General features: G+C 36.2%; 1 protein-coding gene across 1 annotated transcript in view; it reads right to left on the reverse strand.

Annotated features, from left to right (window-relative positions):
* Positions 1-21,249, reverse strand: part of SNX2 (sorting nexin 2) — a 55,786-nt gene that overhangs the window by 25,988 nt on the left and 8,549 nt on the right. The window contains exons 2-3 of the mRNA XM_082620439.1: positions 5,836-5,953; positions 691-854 (exon numbers count right to left, since the gene is read on the reverse strand). Of these exons, the coding sequence (XP_082476565.1) occupies positions 691-854; positions 5,836-5,953 (282 nt within the window). The remainder of the gene's footprint in view (positions 1-690; positions 855-5,835; positions 5,954-21,249) is intronic.

Here is a 21,249-nt window from a genome sequence, read left to right on the forward strand (position 1 = left end):
AAAACACAGAAACTTAAATCTTGCAAATTTTAAAAGCAATATTAATAGTCTAAGGCTACCAAAAAAAAAGGATGTTTTTCTAATGATAATTTTTTTCAAAGTTGCCCTCCTGTACAGATTTTTTAAAAGTAAGCCTTATTTGAACTGTAACACACATAAAGTATATAAATCCTAGGTAAAGAGCTCAATAATTTTTACAAAGTAAACACATCTTCGTAACCACAATGTAGATTAAGAAAAAACACCATCATTACACCTTAGAAGGTCCTCATGCTTCCTCTCCACTCACATCTCTTACTCTGCCGACATAACCATTAACATTTATTACATACTTTTATCAAATAAAATTACTCAAGATACCACTTTATTGTGATTAAGTTTTCAAAGTACTTTCAGACATTACCTTATTTGACCAAGAGAGGAACACTGAGAGGCACACATTACCATCATGAGATCACAAATGACAAACTGCTTGACTTGAGAAGGAAAGTGATGTGCCCAAGTTACTGGATGAAAAAGGGGTGGGATAAAATTAGAAGCCAAATCACCTGACCTCTTTAGTTCAGTGTTCTTTTCCAAACATTTCTAAAAGGCTTTGATTACAAATGACTAACAGTAAAGAAATGTTGGGTGGGGGACAAAAAATGTATTATTTACATATTAATTTAGAATATAAACATTTTTCCATACCTCCTCCCTGGATCTGTCAAAGATCACAGGAGCAGACATACTCTTTGATTCAATTCTGGGAGCAATGAGTGTCGTGGGGGTCACAGGTGTGACTGCAGGAGAAGGTTCTGAGGAGAGTATAGGTTCCCTTTCTGGACTGTCCAGAGAAACTTCTTCTGTAGCTTCTAGATAAAAATTAAACAAGTTAGTTGAGGACACTGGTAACAAACTCCCAATAGTCTACAGAGCAGTCAATAAATTATGAAAAATACTTTTATATGATCCACAGTATCAAAATATTATCTTAAAATAACTGTTATAAATAATTTATGAATCCTTCCTTAATTGTTTATCAAAACTTTAAAACCAACAGTGACTGTTGATTTTAGGAAGAATTCCAGTAAGTCAGCATAATTATCTATACTAGTGGTAGGGATAAAGCCAGGAGGAAAGCAATGACGTGGATAATTCCACATTCATTTGTGTTTGGATCTGTAATATATCTAATACTTGTGGTAACTTACCAAAATCTTGTATTCAGGCTAACATTACTATTCTTTTATACATATGAACACAAATTTCATGGCAGAAAACTGCCCAGAACTATCCCACTGGGAGTAAAAATTTGTTATGGAAAGTCCACAACATTAGTAATCTAAAGTAATTAACCACTAAAGATTACTGGATATTAGCTAAATACACAAATATGATGCAAAACAAATAGGTGCTTAGGTTTCCATTTAAAGTGTTCATTCATTTGAAAAATCTATAATTAAATATATTTAAAAACAAATCAAATCGATAAACTGAATGTCTACAAGCTATGTAACATGTGCTAAATGCAATGAAGAACCATAAAGAAATGTAAAATATCATACCTGCCCTCAGGGAGTTTATAATCTAGTTGGGAAAACAAGACATAAGCATGTGGAATGTTAAATAATAATAAAAGAAAAATAACAGCCAAGAGAACAATAAAAAGAAAATTACAAGACATTTAATTGCTGTACGAACTAAAGAATAAACGCTATAATTTGAGTTGAAGTGGGACAGAATAATTTAGGCTGGGGAAAATGAGGAATATTTTATGAAACTGAATTGAGAAGATCTGAATGAGTTTAGAGAAAAAATGAGGGAAGCATTTCACGAAAATGAAATACAGTTGACCCTTGAACAACAAGGGAGTTAGGGCTGCCGACCCTCCACACAGTCAAAAATCTGAGTATAATGTATAGTTGGGCCCTCCATATATGTGGCTCCTCTGTATTCGAGGTTCCACATTCTTGGATTCAATCAACCTCAGATCAAGTTGTACTGTAGTATCTGCTAATTAAAAAAAATGCATATTAGTGGACCATAGCAGTTCAAACTCATACTGTTCAGGAGTCAACCATACAGCATAAGCTAAAAGCAAAGCGAGAAGAGTGAAAATTACAATCAGTGGCCAAAATGATAATCTGTTGGTTTATAGAATGCTACCAGGAAAAGGCAGGCAGGAGTATAAAGGAAACAGGATCAGATCAGCCGTTTCTAACCTGAGTTTCCTACATTCCTTGAGGTTTGGGAAGGTAGTAATGATAGTCAGTGAGTCATTTTAATACCTCAAAAAGTATATCACTAGTAACATGTTATTTACCTGAAGTGGTATCTTACCTCTTGGATTAGGAGGTACAAACTACTATGCATAAAATAAATAAGCTACAAGGGTATATTGTATAGCACAAGGAATACAGCCAATATTTTATAACTATAAATGGAGTATAAACTTTAAAAATTGTGAATCACTATGTCGTAACCTGAAACTTATACAATATTGTACATCAACTATACCTCAATAAAAAAATAAGTAAAAATTTTTTTTAAAAAGAAAATAAAATGGATAGAGACTTAGGTTCAGCATACCAATGTACAATTTGCTTTAAATTCTTCCCATGAAAAATTATTATTTTAGTAAAAGTGATCTAACATACTACAAATTAACAAAAATGAATTAAAACCAGACCTAAAGATTCCATAAAATGCCCCATACGTTAAGTACAAAGATTAGCATTTCCTTGGAAGAGATACTTTGCAGATAAGTATAAATTGATTATGTCAATGTCAGCTAAGTAATATTTCACTCATACCACAGACACTAGAGAATTTTTTAAACAAAGGAATACTCATTAAACTTAGATTTGGTATCATTTGCTGAAAAGCGTAAGTGAAATAAGCTAAGTACCCTGGCAGAAACAAGTTCTAAAAGTCTAGGACAATGTCAATATTGGCAATTTGCTCACCCTCCCTTATTCTTCTAGGACAGTTTCCTAGTAAGTTCAGTGTAGCTTAGTGCAGGATGTAAGTAATGGTGGAAAGGGGCTCTGTAGTCACCCATATTTGGTGAACACTCTGTAAGTAAGCTAGTAACAGTAACAAAAGTCACACTTGAACTTTTTCTAATACCACTTCTGACATAATAGTATTTGAAATGCTACCCAAAATACATGAGCATACATACCAATTACAATCTAGTCTTCTTATGGTTTTAAAACCAAATGGCTAAATCACTAGAGCAATACCTATTAGTTTCTCCTCTGATACATGTCTTAGAACACCTAATGATGTCATTATGAAATGCAGCTGAGTTTAAGATAAAAGATAAAGCATAAAAAAGTGTCTGTAGGTAACAAAAGAAACAAGTAACTATTTTTACTGCTTAGTCCATGTCTCTCCTTAAAAACAAAGACAAACCAAACAAACACTGACATTGACCATATTTGTATCATTGTATTTAGTATAGGCTGCACTAGGTAGACTGAAACACAAAAAAAGATTTTTCTAATCAAGCTTAGTGGGCAAATATCACTGTATAATCCTCATGTGGCAAACTGTTTGATCAGCTGGGCACACTGTAACAAGAAAACCCTCTTTCTTTACACAAACACACAAACACAGTTCTGTTTTTAGAGTTTCAGCACACTCATTAACAGAATTCTGAGACTTAAAGGTGAAAGATCCTTTAATAAAATGGATAATCCAAGTGTTCTATGTATGACCCTCTACTATTAGAGGAACAGGCACAATTTTAGATTAGCACCTACTTAGCAGAGAAAGAACTTGTGTCATCTTTCAGATTAAAACATAAATGCCATGAAAAAACTTTAAAGGACTGCCTGGAAAAAATTCCATGAAAGGAAAGAAAAAGGAATATTACAACTTTGGTTAACTGTCATTATACTCTAAGTTGTAAGGTAGCTACAAAAAATGGGGGGGTGGGGGTAGGAAAATGATTGGAATTTGGTATCACATTTTTAACTTTCTGACATGAATTCATAAAATACATGAATTCATCTTCAGTGAAAACTTTTCTTATATCAAGCAGGAAATTATATGGACCTCTGTGATGGAGGATTGTATCTTTAAACATATTTGTAGGGGACTTCCTTGGTGGCGCAGTGCTTAAGAATCCGCCTGCCAGGCCTTCCCTGGTGGCACAGTGTTTAAAAATCCACCTGCCAATGCAGGGGACACGGGTTCGATCCCTGGTCTGGGAAGATCCCACATGCCGCGGAGCAACTAAGCCTGCGCACCACAACTACTGAGCCTGTGTGCTGCAATTACTGAAGCACATGCACTCTAGGGCCCGTGTACTGCAACTACTGAAGCCTGCACGCCTAGGGCCCATGCTCCACAAGAAGAGAAGCCATAGCACCACAACAAGGAGTAGCCCCCACTCGCCACAACTAGAGAAAGCCCTCACGTGGCAACGAAGACCCAACGCAGCCAAAAAAATAATAATAATAATAATTTGTAAAAAAAATACAGGATGGTTTGAATATTCAACCACTATAAAAGCTGAGAAAGTTTTATTAAGAAAGTTTTATTATTAAGTTTTAACTCATGAAAGCCAGTTTAGGTAAATTAAGCTCTTAAATACACAAAGATTTACTATTTTAATTATTTGTGTCACTAATTCTAAGCAAGATTTTGTTTCTTAATATCCAAACATTAATTTGTCCCTAAATTTTAATCTTAAAACAGATAACTGTTTTGAAGAGTCCAATTTTTTTTTCCCCTTTTTTTTCTGCGGCACGCAGGCCTCTCACTGCCGTGGCCTCTCCCATTGCGGAGCACAGGCTCCGGGCACGCAGGCCTGGCGGCCACGGCTCACGGGCCCAGCCGCTCCGCGGCATGCGGGATCCTCCCAGACTGGGGCACGAACCCGTGTCGCCCGCATCGGCAGGCGGACTGAAGAGTCCAATTTTTTAAAAGGTAGAATGGACTACACCAAATCCTGCCCCCGTATCAAAAATAAATTCCTGAAGCATCAATTTACTCACCTAAAATTCAATCAAAATGGAACATGTGGTAAATACTGAAGCATTTTATTTAAACAGATTTGAAATACATACAGACTATAAATTGATTGTTTTAAATTATTTTTTTATTTAAAAAAATTATTTATTTTATTTACTTTTGGCTGCATTGGGTCTTCATTGCTGCGCACAGGCTTTCTCTAGTTGTGGAGAGCGGGGGGTACTCTCTCTTGCGATGCACGGGCTTCTCATTGTGGTGGCTTCTCTTGTTGGAGAGCATGGGCTCTAGGCATGCAGGCTTCAGTAGTTGTGGCTTGCAGGCTCTAGAGCACAGGCTCAGTAGTTGTGGTGCACGGGCTTAGATGCTCCACAGCATGTGGGATCCTCCTGGACCAGGGATCGAACCCATGTCCCCTGCATTGGCAGGCAGATTCTTAACCACTGCACCACCAGGGAAGTCCCTAAATTAAGTGATTTTTAAATCCAGAGTTTAATTTTGCTTTGTGATAACTTGTAAGTAATAAGAAAATATAATCACTTGTTATTTCTCAAAGTATGAAAGCTATTTCTCAAAGTATGAATGCCACAACCATTAGTTTGAGTCCAAGTACTGATCAAAATAATCAAATTATTAGTGTGACTTATTTTCATATGCTTAAAACCAGAAAGGATCACATTCGTGCTTCTTTCAACGGTCTTTATTTTTCACAAAGCAAAGTAACTGAAATTTCCTATCCTCCTCAGTTGGTAACAAGAGCTACCACAAATACTTTACACAAAATGTCAGTTTTGCTTTAGAGAATATTTTCTAACAGGATATATGCTATAATTGACAATTATTTTTTTTAAAAATAAAGGTACTTATAATTACCTGCAAAAAGGTCTTCTCTGTCATCATCCAGCACAACTTCTGCAGGTTTTGGACCATTGGAGTTCGTACTAATATCTTCTGTAGTAAGACTAGCTGGATCTGGAGATGATGGACTTGACTGTTAAAAAAACAATAATTGACAATGGATTGCCATGTTTGTCTGTTGTATCTCTATACACTACAGAAACAGAATATTCTCTTGATAAGAAAAGAAGACGAACAGCTATTTATAGTTCCTCCTTTGAGGGTAAGAATGAATCAAAAACATACTTTTACTCACTTTCTCCTTTCTTAACAAGAAGTCACTTAAAATTTAAAAATAAAATCTTCTCTAGTCACCCAGTTAGATATGCTAATTTTCCATGTTGAGTTATAATTAACAAAATCAAATTTTAATGATTTACACAGTATACAATATTATGACATAATAATAAATATCAGATCTTGAAAACATGTTGCACGAGTAAGAAGTTCCAACTACTACTTTACTGTAAGAGGAAGCTTTATTAAGACTATAATTATTCTAAAATTTATATAGTTTCAAACTAAAAATATGCCTTCCCCCAAATATTTACATTTCAACTAAGCTGAGGGACTGTTGTGGCCTCTCCCGTTGCGGAGCACAGGCTCCAGACGCGCAGGCTCAGCGGCCATGGCTCACGGGCCCAGCCGCTCTGCGCCATGTGGGATCTTCCCGGACCGGGGCACGAACCCACGTGGAATGAAGATTGTAAAGCTTTTAGTTTTATCACAGTTTTCTTACAGTAATAGTTAAAACCAATACTATTTTTTTAAAAAAATAAGAAAAAGGAAGTTGAATACGTCAAAAGTGCACAGCTAGATATTTTCACAAACCCAACATCCCTGTGTAATCAGCACCCAGATCAAGAAAGAGAACATTATCGTCAACTCTAGAAGCTCCACTCATGCTCCCTCCCATTCTTTACCCTCTCTCCACCCAGGCTTCTACCAACATGGATTTGTTTTTCCTGTTTTCACTCTTCATGGAACTGGAATCATACAAAATATATTGTTGTGTATTTGGTTTTTGATCTTAATGTTATGTACACGAGATTCTTCTATATTATTTTATGTAATAATAGGACACTCATTTTCGTTTCTGTGAATATTTCACTGTGTAAATACATCACAATTGATCCATTCTACTGTTGATGGGCATTTGGGTTTTCAAATTTCATTATCAGTTTTATACCACTACCAATAGTACTGTATAAACTTTCTAGTACATATATCTTTTAGCAAACAGTGAACAAATGTCTGTTTGGCACGTACCTAGGAGTGGAATACCTGGATCATAGGGTAGGTGAATGTTCTGCTTTAGCAGATATCACTAAACATTCTTCTAAAGTGGTTATTTAATTTATACTCCCACCAGTAATATATGAAAATTTCAGTTGCTCCATACCCTTGTCAACACTTTACTACATTCCATCTTTTTCGTTTTAGCTATTATGGAGGGTGTAGAGTGTGTCTTTTGTGGTTTGAATTTGCATTTCCCAGATGAATAATGATGCTGGGCAATTTTTCATATGATTAACGGACATTTGGATATCTTTTTTTGGGAAGGGTCTCTTCAAATATTTTCCCTATTTTTTTCTATTGTTCCTATTGATTTGTAATTCTTTACATGTTCTAGATACAAGTTCTTTGTGACATAGGTATCACAAATATTTTTCTCCCAGTCCGTACTTAATGCCTTTCCACTTACTTAATGGTAGGTATTGATGAATAGAAGTTCTTAATTTTAGTAAGGGTAAATTATCAACTTTAAGATTAGTAAATTTTCTGTAGGATGAGTAATTTTTCTTTTTTAAACACTGTCCAGGGAACACTGAGACATGTCTCTTCTTCTTCTTCTTCTTTTTTTTTTAATATTTACTTATTTATTTGGTTGCACCAGGTCTTAGCTGTGGCACATTAACTCTTAGTTGCAGCATGCCTGTGGGATCTAGTTCCCTGACCAGGGATCACATCTGGGCCCCCTGCACTGGGAGTGTGGAGTCTTATCCATTGCGCCGCCAGGGGAGTCCCCAAGGATGAATAATCTTTTAAGGCCACTCCTAATTCATAAGATTTTCTGATCAGCTTTTTGAGTAAACTATCCTCTACAGCATGAGGACATTTCTTAAGAGCTTGCAAAAACAGTTTAAATTCCTTATGGGAAAATTTTAAAAAGCGGTTTTCTTTTCTCTCAGGAGCTCATGCTTATAGACCAAACTCTCACAAAGGTAGGCTTCTATTTACCTTAGCATTTTTTCTTTAAGAAATTTGGAAACAAATAAGCTTTTATTATAAGCTTCTTCTAGAAGATGTTCCTGACAACCTCAATCTCATCTCTAGCTGAGTCTGGTTAGGTGAGTGATATATATGCTTCCACAGCATATCTATTTCTTTTGCCATAATTTCTCTTACCACACTATATTATAATTATTATCTGTTTATAGACTACAAGTTCTATAAGGAAAGAAGAATATCTTATTTTGCTTATTACTTTTTATCAGGTTCCTGGCTGCACTCAATGACTATCTGTTAACTGAATTCTAAGAAAATAATTACAAATATGTGTAAGAATTGGCCACAAGTTTGTCAACCAGATTGTCTATAACACTGAAAGGTTTGAAATACCCTAAAGCACAGCTACATAAAAATGTAGCACAGTGGCTCCAACACCCATTCATGATAAAAGCTCTCAGTAAACTAGGAATACAGGGGAACCTCCTCAATTTGAGAAATAGCTACAAAAAACCTAGAGCTAACATCACATTTAATGAGAAACTCAGAGCTATCTCACTAAGATCAGGAACAAGGCAAAGATTTCCCGTCACTACTGATTTTCAACATCATATTGCAAGTCCAAGCTAATGCATTAAGACAAAAAAAGGAAATAAAAGGTATATAGATTGGGAAGAAATAAAACTCTGTGTTCACAGATGACAATGATCCTCTAAGTAGAAAATCCAGAACAACTGACAAAAAAGGGTCCCAGAACTAATAAGCAATTATAGCAAAGCTGTAGGATACAGGTTAACATACAAAAGTTGATCACTTCTATATACCAGCAACAAACAGAATTTGAAATTAAAAAAAACAAAAAAACAAAAAAACCATTTACATCAGCACCCGAAACAACTAAATACTTAGGAATCAATCTAACAAAATATGTATCAATACAATATCCATATGAGAAAAACTAAAAATCTCTAATGAACAAAATTAAAGAACTAAATAAATGAAGAGATATTCTATATTCATGAATAGGAAGATTCAATAGTCAAGGTGTCAGTTCTTCCTGACTTGATCCACAGATTCAATGCAATACCAATCAAAATCCTGGCAAGTTATTTTATGACTATCGATAAAATGATGCTAAAGTTTACACGGAGAAGCAAAAAATCCAGAAGAGACATTACTGAAGGAGAAGAACAAAATGGGAGGACTGAAGCTACCTGATGTCAAGACTTACCATAGGCTACAATAATCAACACAGTGTGGTACTGGTGAAAGAATAGATTAATGGGACAGAATAGAGAGCCCAGATATAGATCCACATAATATGGCCAGTTGATTTTTTGACAAATGAGCAAAGGTAATACAATGGAGAAAAATTAGTCTCTTCAACAAATAGTGCTGGAACAACTGGAAATCTACATGTGAAAAAAGAATCTAGATACAGACCTTACACCCTTCACAAAAATCAACTCAAAATGGATCACAGACCTAAACGTAAAGCACAGAAATATAAAGTTTCTAGAAGATAACACAGGAGAAAATCCAGATGACCTTGGGTTTCATAATGAGTTTTTAGATACAACAGAGGCACAATCCATGAAAGAAAGACTTGATAAGACAGACTCCACTAAAATTAAAATGAAAACTTCTGCTCTGCAAAAGATAGTGTCAAGAAAATGGAAAAACAAGCTGTAGACTGGGAGAAAATATCTGCAAAACACACAGCTGATAAAGCACTGTGATCCAAAATATACAAAGAACTCTTAAAATTCAACAATTAGAAAATGAACAACTCAGTTTAAAAATAGGACAAAAACCTTCAAGATACTTCACCAAAGATAAACGCATGGCAAATAAGCATATGAAAACGTGCCCCACATCACATATCATTACAGAAATGCAAATTAAAACAACAATGAGACACCATTATACCTCATAGTGGTACATTCTATATACCTATTAAAGTAGTCAAAATTTGGAACACTGACAACACCAAATGCTGATGAGGATGTGGAGCAACAGGAACTCTCATTCACTGATGGTGGGAATACAAAGTGGTACAGCCACTATGGAAGACAATTTGGCAGTACATTTATAAGATGAGCATACTCTTATCATACGTTCCAGCAACCGTGATCTTTAGTATTCATCCAGAGGAGCTGAAAACTTATGCCCATACAAAAACATGCACATAATGTTTACAGCAGCTTTATTCATAATTGCAAAAACTTGGAAGCAATGAAGATGTTCTTCAGTAGGTGAATGGGGTAAATAAACTACAGTACATCCAGACAATGGAATATTATTCAAACTAAAAGGAAATGAGCTTTCTAACCAAGAAAAAATACAGAAGAAACTTAAATATTACTAAGTGAAAGAAGCCAGTCTGGAAAAGCTACATATTGTATAATTACAACTATATGACACTGTGGAAAAGGCAAAACTATGGAGATAGTAAAAGTTGGGGGAAGGAAGGGATAAACAGGCAGAGCAGAGAGGATTTTTAGGACAGTGAAACTACTCTGTATGATATTGTAACAGTGAACACATATCGTTATACATTCGTCCAAACCCAGAGAATGTACAATACTAAGTGAACCTTAATGTAAACTATGGATCTTGGGTGATTATGATGTGTCAAAGTGGTTTCACCAATTGTAGCAAAAGTACCACTATGGTGGAGGATGTTGATAATGAAGGAAAATGCATGTGTAGGGGCATTATATGGGAAATCTCTATACTTTCCATTCAATTTTGCTGTGAACTTAAAACTGCTCTAAAAACTAGTCTGTTTTTCAAACAATGTGGTAGCAGAGTGGCATTTACTGACACAGAAAGATGCTTTTAATATGCCATTATTTAAGAGAAATAGTTACACATGTGATCCAGTTTCCTGACACTACTCATTAAAAACAAATGTTTTCAGCAGTTGGCCCTCTGTTTCTGGGGGTTCCAACAGATTCAACCAACTGAAGATTGAAAATATTAAAAAAGTAAATTCCAGAAAGTTCCAAAAAGCAAACTGGAATTTGCCACACACCAGCAACCACTTACACAGCATTTACCTTGTACTTACAACTATTTACAAGCATTTACATTGACATAGGTATTATAAATAATCTAGAAATGATTTAAAATATATGGGAGAGATTGTATATAGATTATATGCAAACACTATGGCATTTTATATAAGAGACTTCCATAAAAGGGATTTTGGTATCTGTGGGATGTCCTGGAACCAATCCCCTGTGGATACTGAGGGAGAACTGTACTTGTTTTGAATAAGATACAGGCATTAAGGACCTACATATAATATACCTGTACCCTCAACTTCATTTCGAACAAAGATTTTATTTTTGAATACCAAAATTTCCTGGAGATCAAAGCTCTGGATTCTAGTTCTGACTGCACACTAACTTGTCTATGGTTACATAAATTTCCTTGAGTACTATTTTTTGTCTATTTAATGAGAAGTATATCAGAATGGCTATAACAGTCTCTTTTTTTTTACCTACACATTTTACTATTTCACAATTTCTAAATCTAAAATCACCTAATTTGATTTCTTTTTGCATTTCTTAACCTTGCTTGATAATAACTTTGAAAAAACACCAAAAATTGTAAAAACTAAACGCTATTTTAAAAATAGTCAATCTCAACTCACTGCTATAATTTAATGCCTGTGTAATGAACCTGTGACCAAATCTCAAGAGAAAATACAATCAACAGATCCCAACCCCAAAACAGCTCAGATGTTGGAAATATTAATCAAACAAATTTTTAAAAGCTTTTCTAACTATGTTCCAAGAGATAAAGGTAAATACATATGAAGTGAATGAAAAGAAAGATGTTCACAGCAAAGAAACAGAAACTACCAAAAAAAAAAAGGAAAAAAAAAAAAGGAAAATTTCAGAACTGAAAAAAATTATCTAAAGTAAAAAGTTCGCAGAATGGGTTCAATAAAAGAATGAAGATGACAGAAAAAAGTGTCAGTGAACTTGAAAATAAATCCACATAAAGTGTCCAATCTGAATAATAGTGAAACAAAAGTTGAATAAAATGAACAAGGGGGACTTCCCTGGTGGTCCAGTGGTAAAGAATCCGCCTTCCAATGCTGGGGACACGGGTGCAATCCCTGGTTGGGGAACTAAGACCCCACATGCTGCAGGGCAACTAAGCCCATGTGCTCTAGAGCCCACGTGCCACAACTACTGAGTCCGTGTGCCACAACAAAAGATCCCGCATGCCACAACTAAGACCCGACGCAGCCAAATAAATAAAAGAGTAAATATTAAAAAAAAATGAACAAGGCCTCAGGAGTCTGTAAGATAATATCAAAAAGTCTAACACTCATGTCACTGAAGTTCCTGGACAGATGAAAAATTTTTGCACAAATATTTACAGAAGAAATGGTTGAAAATTCCTGAAGTTGAAGGACATAAATTTATCGGAGCAAACCTCAAAGAGGATAAAACCAGAGAAAACTATGTGTACACACATCATCACAGAGCTAAAAATAAAAGTATTAGAGAAATGAAAGTAGTGAGAGAAAAAACCCATTTTTACAGGGGGACACCAATTAAAATGACCGTAGATTTCTCATCAGAAATCACAAAGACTAAGAAAACAGTCTAAGAATACTTTCAAAATGATGGAAGAAAGAACTAACCACAAATCTATAAACAGCAAAAATACCCTTCAGGAATAAAGGTAAAACAGTTTTCAGATGAAGCACAAATAAGATAATTCATCATCAATAAACCAGGTCTAAAAAAAACAGTAAAGGAAATTCTTTACGCTTAAGAAAAATGATACAAGAGGAAACAATGAATGAAGGAAAAGCAACAGAAATGCTAAATATCTGAATAACAAAAAGAAACTATGTTTTCCCTCTTCAATTCTCTAAAACAGATACGTCTATTCAAAGTAAAAATTGTAATACAGTCCAGAGTTATAATACATGTAGACTGTTAACAACCTATAACATGTTCTTATTGTAACTGAATGTTTATACTACTCTAATATCTTGGGTATTCATTGTTCTCTGACATCAAAGTCAGAGAATGAAAAACTGGCATGTTTATGTAACAAAAAGGATTCTTTTATATCACAGTTCAGTGCCTGAGAGTGGAGAACAAGATGGGAATGGTGTGGACGGGTGAGCAACTCCAGTAATGGCTGTGGTCGCAGCAGGTACCCCACTGTGGGGAGACTATGAGGCATGCACTTTCTATTGGTGCCCATCCATCAGCAGCATGGAGTGCCCTGCTGCACTGCTCACAGAGCAGTCATGGAGCAGTCACTCACTAAAGGCTCTCAGGACTCACTTATCTCTGCCCCTGCCTCTCCATGTCTCTTTCAGTTTCCTAGTGAGTTCAGAAAGAGGTGTTCTCCACTGGGTGGAAAGGAGTAAGGAGAGAGTGGTCCATCAAACAAGGAAGTGATGGTGGAAGGGTACAGTGACAGCTTCTGGGTGATCAGAATTATAGTTGTCTGAGACAGGCAATGAAGAGACATCAGTGTTTTTAATAAATATATATTGTTTTCTTCCCCTATATCATCATTTAGTAGTTTGCTAAAGATTATTTTTATTAAAAGTTTCAAAACAACTAGTGCTTTGGATTGCAACAAAGACTAAAGAAGGTCACCTAAGCCTCTTTCTCCCACTGATTAACACTAAAAGCTCTGGACAGAATACAGAAACAATGATCTAAAAGTAAAAAAAAGGCAGGTTGGGGAGGGAGCCAAAAATGTGAAAACTGATCCTTATGGGGATGAATTTTATGATTTTGTTTCTTTTTCTTCTCTCTCCCACTTTTTCCTGAGGATGGCCCCAACTGCAGAACTACACTAGGAGTATGTGAAGAGACTCAAAACACCACCACCACCACACAAAACAAAAAACCTTTGTCTATCTAGCTATAACACCAGGGCCCCTACAACCTGGAGAACGTAGGTGGAAAATTCTTTTTTCTCCCCCTTGCTTCCCAAACCTTTCCTCTCCTGTCCCTGCCCTAAGGCCACACCTACTTGCTTAGCTGCATGACAAAGCATCTAAAACCCCAAAAGAAAATCTACTTTCTAGCCAGCTGAACCAGGAAAAGGGGGCCCAGTAGCCTGAAGAGCAGGAGACAGAAATCTTCATTAGTATTTTCTCTTTTTTTTTTTTGCGGTATGCAGGCCTCTCACTGTTGTGGCCTCTCCCGTTGCAGAGCACAGGTTCCGGACGCGCAGGCTCAGTGGCCATGGCTCACTGGCCCAGCTGCTCCGCGGCATGTGGGATCTTCCCGGACCGGGGCACGAACCTGTGTCCCCCTCATCAGCAGGCGGACTCTCAACCACTGCGCCACCAGGGAAGCCCATCTCTCCCTTCTTTCATTGCCTTGCTACAAGGGCAGCCCAAGCTGAGCTCCAGTCCACTATGTGACAGTGCAGACACCTAAAACTCTGAGAGATGCCTATGTTTCTGTGAAACAGCCTTGGAAGAAAGAGATCAGCATCTCTCTCCCCCCAAAAGACCAGGTCTGTTTACTGTCCAGTATAAGTATCCTCTGGAGCAAGGATCAAGCAGACATTGCCTATTATAAATGATTTGGGTTCCCTAAGCTCAGGTTCCTCAGCTGTGACACAAACCAAAGGCTGGTGCAACACTGGCCTGGGCCCCTCCATTTATCATCCTGGCAAGAGAGGGGCAAGGGAAATGGTCACAAACATATTCATGCTATTGGGTTGGCCAAAAGGTTCGTTCGTTTTTTTCCACAAGACGGCTGTCATAGCACTTAGCTGTCTTTAACTTCATTCAAAACGATTTTGCTAGATGGTATGTGACAGCTGTCATATCAGCATGCATTTGAAAAAAGACATCAAAATTGGTGAATTTTTGTGTAGCCATTTTAATACTGAAGATAAAAAAAAGTAACGTTTTCGGCATATTTTGCTTTATTATTTCAAGAAAAGTAAAAATGCAACTAAAACACAAAAAAAGATTGGTACAGTGTATGGAGAAGGTTCTGTGACTGATCAAACGTGTCGAAAGTGGTTTGCGAAGTTTCATGCTGGAGATTTCTCACTGGACGATGCTCCACGGTGGGGTAGACCAGTTGAAGTTGATAGCGATCAAATCAAGACATTAATTGAGAATAATCAACGTTATACCACATGGGAGACAGCTGACATACTCAAAATATCCAAATCAAGCGGTGAAAATCATTTGCACCAGCTTGGTTATGCTCATCACTTTGATGTTTGGGTTCCACATAAGTTAAGCAGAAAAAACCTTCTTGACCATATTTCTGCATGCAATTCTCTACTTAAACGTAATGAAAACATTCCATTTTTAAAACAAATTGTGACAGGCGATGAAAACTGGATACTGTACAATACTGGGGAACGGAACAGATTGTGGGGTAAGTGAAATGACAACCACAGCAAAGGCTGGTCGTCATTCAAAGTAGGTGATGTTGTGTATATGATGGAATTGGAAGGGAGTCCTCTATTATGAGCTCCCTCCGGAAAACCAAACGATTAATTCCAACAAGTACTGCTTCCATTTAGACCAACAGAAAGCAGCACTCGATGAAGAGCGTCCAGAATTAGTCAACGGAAAGCACATAATCTTCCATCAGGATAACGTAAGACTGCGTGTTCCTTTGATGACCAGGCAAAAACTGTTACAGCTCAGCTGGGAAGTTCTGATTCATCCGTTGTATTCACCCGACATTGCACCTTTGGATTTCCATTTATTTTGGTCTTCACAAAATTCTCTTAATGGAAAAAATTTTAATTCCCTGGAAGACTGTAAAAAGCACCTAGAACAGTTCTTTGCTCAAAAAGAAAAAGTTTTGGGAAGATGGAATTATGAAGTTGCCTGAAAAATGGCAGAAGGTAGTGGAACAAAAGGGTGAATATGTTGCTCAATAAAGTTCTTGGTGAAAATGAAAAGTGTGTCTTTTATTTTTACTTAAAAACCGAAGGCACTTTTTGGCTAACCCAATACTTGCTATGCTTTGAGTAAGAAAGTCCTTTATCATGTCAACTTCCAGCAACCATAAAACAAGTTAATCTGTTATCTTACCAGGAGGGTAAAGTTTACCCTTTACAGTTCTTGAAAGAAAAAATTAGTGACCTTGAAGATAAATCATTAGGAAATCTCCAATCTGAGTAATAGAGAGGAAAAAAGAAATGAAAATGAACAGAACCCCAAGGATCTGTGAAACAGTATAAAAAGGTCTGACATTCATGTTACTGAAGTCCTAGAAAAAGAGCAACGCAAAACAATATTTCAAGAAATGATGGCTAAAAACTCTCCAAATTTGGTTCAAGACATTAATTTACAGATCCAAAAAAATGAAAACTCCAAACAGGACAACTTCAGAGAAAACTAGATGCAGCCTCATTATTAAAAATGGCTGCAATCTGGGACTTCCCTGGTGGTCCTGTGGTTAAGAATCCACCTTTCAATGCAGGGGACACGGGTTCAATCCCTGGTCAGGGAACTAAGATCCCATATGCTGTGGGGCAACTAAACCCAGGCACTCTAGACCCTGCACGCCACAACTAGAGAGCCCTTGTGCCCATGTGCCACAACTAGAGAGCCCATGTGCTGCAACTACTGAGCCCAGGCTCTGGAGCCCATGCACCACAACTGGATAGCCAGCGTGCCACAACAACTGAGCCTGTGCTCTGGAGCCTGTGTACCACAACTACAGAGCCCACGTGCTGCAATTACTGAGCCCACACGCTCTGGATATCACACATTGCATCTAGAAAGAAGCCCGTATGCCCCAACAAAGAGCCCACATGACGTAACTAAGACCCTATGCAGCCAAATAAATACATAAATAAAAATGTTTAAGAAGAAATAAAAGAAGAACCAAAGAAATGGTAACTGGGGAAAAAAAACAGACCAGTTTTCTTTTCTTAAGTTATTTAAAATGTGTATAACTATGAAAGCAAAAACTATAACAATGGTAAAGTTTTCAATGAATGGAAATGTAATACACATGAGAAATGTAACATGAAAGAAGGAAGATAAATGGACCTATATGGTTGTAAGGCTCTGAATTTTGTTTGTCAAAGTACAATATTAACTCTAATTGGACTGTAAATTTTTAGGTATATATTTCCCTCTGTTTTCAGAGGGAAAAACAGAAGAGAAAAACAGTCATCAAATAAAATGCTAGATCTAATGCAATCACACCAATAATCACATTAAATGTAAATATCCTAAACACACCAATTAAAAGACAGAAGTGACCGTATTGTGTACAAAAATAACAATGCACAACAATATGCTACCTACAAAACCCTACTTTAAAGACATAGGTAAGTTAAAAGTAAAAGAATGGAAAAAACATGTCATGCTACCAAAAAAGAGGTGGAGTGTTACATTAACATCAGATAAAATAAACTTAAGAATAAGGAGTATTATCAGCAATAAAGAGGGGTATCGTGATAAAAGAATCAATTTACCAAGAAATTATAAAAATACTAAATTACAGTAATTGATACAATAAATAGATAATAAGGGAAGATAGAGAAGACCTGGAAAATACTATCAATCAACTTGACTTAACATTTAGAGAACACTTCAACAATAACATTAGACTACATACATGTTTTTCAAGTGTACACAGACTGTTCACCATAACAGAGCACATTCTGGGCCATCAGACAAACCTTAACAAATGTAAAAGAACTGGAATCATAAAACATTCTCTGACACTAATAAAATAAACCTGTATCAGTAACAGAAAACTATCTGGAAAATCCTCAAATTTTGGAAATTAGCACACTTCTAAATAACCTATAAGTCAAACAGGAAGTCACAAGGGAAACTAGAAAATAGTTTAAATTGAATAAAAACAAAAACACAGTATCAAAATTTGTGGGATGCAGCTAAAGCGGTGCTTACAGCAAAATACATAGCTAAATACTAGCACTCAAAAAAAAAAAAGTCTTAAACCAATGATCAAAGCTTGACAAAACAGAAGAGCAAACTAAGCAGACAGCAAGCAGAAGGAAATTAATGAAATTAAAAAACAAAACAAAAAATAAAAAAGAAACCAAGAAACCAAAAACTGATTCTTTGGAAAGATTCCAATAAAATGACAAACGTTTAGCAAGATTTAAATGAATGAATAAATAAGCAAACAAAGAGATGACATAAATTACCAATATAAGCAATGAAAAAGGAGGGGCATTACCCAGACTACACAGATACAGTAATAGCATAATGGAGTATTATGAAAAACCTATGCCCATGAATTTCACTGCTTACACTGAACGGACAAATTCCTTGAAAGTCACATACCACCAAAGTTCAACAAGAAGAAATACTTCTGTATCTATGAGACACACTAAATTTGAAGTTAAAAATCGTCCAGCAAACAAAACAACATGTTCAGATGATTTTACTAGCAAGTTCTGTCAACACTTAAGGCAGACATATGACTAATTCCACACAACCTCTTCAAGAATACAGAAAAGGAGGAAACACTCTCCAACTCATTTAATGAGGTAAGCATTTCTGATACCAAAATCAGACATTACGAGTAAAAGAAAACGACACACAAATATCTGTCACAAACACACACACAATAGCAGAAAAACACTAGGAAATTGGATGCAGCAATATATAAAAAGGATAAATACATTATGACTGTGTGGGGTTTATGCCAGGAATTCAAGGTTTAGTCAACATTTGAAAGTCAATCAATATAATCCAGTTTATCAATAAACTAAAGAGAATTATATGAACATCTTATTAGATGCAGAAAAATCATTTACCAACATCAACATCATTCAGAGATACAAAAGTTAGAAAACTAGAAATAGAAGGAAACTTCTTTAACCCAATAAAGGTCATCTACCAAAAAAAATCATATTTAAGGGAGAAAAAAATGAATATTTTCCTCCTATTAGCACGAAAGGGGAAAAGATACCCACTCTCACCGTTTCTGTTCAGTATTACAATGTTGGTTCTAGCTAGTGCATTAAGACAAGAAAAAGAAAGACATACCGATTGGAAAGAAGTAAAACTCTAATCAGAGACAGGATTGTTTACATAGAAAATCCCAAAGGTTCTACAAAAAAACCTACTAGAACTAGAATGTTTAGCAACAGTTGCAGAAAACAGGGTAAATATGCCACCAATGAGCAAATGTAAAAGATATAAAGGCACCAAAAAACCATAAAATAGGTATAAACTAATAAAATATGTACTAGATCTGTATGCTGAGAACTATGAACACTGATGAAAAAGATCAAGACAGACCTAAAAGAAAAAAAAGAGAGAGAAATAGTATACTTATGGCTTAAAGGCTCAATATGGTTAATATGTTAATTCTCCCCCAAACTAATCAATGGATTCATACAATCTCAATTAAAATCTCAGCAGGAATTTTTGATAGAAATCAATAAATAGATTCTAAAATTATATGGATAGGCAAAAGAACTAGAATAGCCAAAACTATTTTGAAAAGAACAAAGTCACTGGATTCACACTACCTGATTTCAAGACTCAGTTAATCAAGGTAATCAAGACAGCACAGAACTGGCAAAAAGATAGTCAAAAGATCAATGAAACAGAGTCCAGAAATAGACCCACACATATATGCTCTCCTGATTTTTGACAAAGATGCAAAGACAACCCAATGAAGAAACTTTTAAAGTCTAGCTTCTCTAACTTAATATAAAACATCTGAAATTCACTGATGTTTGTTGCATGTACTGAAAAATACTATCAACTAACTTAATATTTATAGAACATTCCACCCAATATCAGACTAAATACATTCTTTTCAAGTGCACACATAATATTTACCACAGAAGACAATATTCTGAGCCATAAAACAAACTGTAAAATGATTATCTTTCAGTAAATGGTGGTTGAACAACAAGATATTTATATTCAAAAACATGAACCTCGGGCTTCCCTGGTGGCACAGTGGTTGAGAGTCCGCCTGCCGATGCGGGGGACACGGTTCATGCCCCGGTCCGGGAAGAACCCACATGCTGCGGAGCGGCTAGGCCCGTGAGCCATGACCGCTGAGCCTGCATGTCCGGAGCCTGTGCTCTGCAACGGGAGAGGACACAACAGTGAGAGGCCCGCATACCGCAAAAAAAAAAAAGAACCTCAACTCTTAAGAAAATTAACTCAAAATCAATCTGAAGTCCAAATATAACAGCTAAAACTATAAAACTTATAGAAAAAACATAAGCAAAACCTTTGTGACCTTGTGTTAATGTTAGCCAAGGATTTCATATGTAACATATGAAGTACTATCAATTAAAAAAGGATAAAACAAGCCACAGATTGGGAAAAAATATGTTCAAAACACACATCTGGCAAAGGATGTGTATTCAGAATACACGAAGAATTCTCAAAACTCAATAAGGGGGCCTCCCTGGTGGCGCAGTGGTTGAGAGTCCGCCTGCCGATGCAGGGGATACGGGTTCGTGCCCCGGTCTGGGAGGATCCCATATGCCGCGGAGCGGCTGGGCCCGTGAGCCATGGCCGCTGGGCCTGCGCATCCGGAGCCTGTGCTCCGCAACGGGAGAGGCCACAACAGTGAGAGGCCCGCATACCGCAAAAAAAAAAAAAAAAAAAAAACCTCAATAAGGAAACCCATTTTAAAATGGCTAAAAGATACAAAAGAACACTTCACCAAAGAAGACAATTTTTAGATAGTGAACACGTATGTGAAAAGATACGCACCATCATTAACCATTAAGCAATATATATTAAAACCACAATTAGATAACACTACATACCTTTTAGAATGGCTAAAAATCACTGGTATGCTGGTATATGTTTAGCAATCAGGTCTTTGGGAGAGAAGACCCTGAATTTTAGCTTTTGCTTATTTCTGTGGCATAAACATACCCTCTGTGGCTGATTTCTCCCGACTGAATGTGGAGCTAGGAAGATATGTTACTTTCCACCATATGGATACAACAGACATATATAGAAACTAGTAAAACACAGTAAAGGAATTAGGAAGTGACAAGTTTTATATATTTATTACCTTTGTTTTTTTAATATAATTTATGTATGTTTATATAATTTAATTTTTAACAATGGCTGTTTACTAAACAGCTTACAAAAGTCCTGAAAATTTAAACATCAGTTCTTTCAAGCCAGTATAAGCCAGCCCCAAGCAT

This window comes from Mesoplodon mirus, assembly GCF_964341445.2.
Source record: "Mesoplodon mirus genome assembly, chromosome: 5".
Lineage (NCBI taxonomy): Eukaryota > Metazoa > Chordata > Mammalia > Artiodactyla > Ziphiidae > Mesoplodon > Mesoplodon mirus.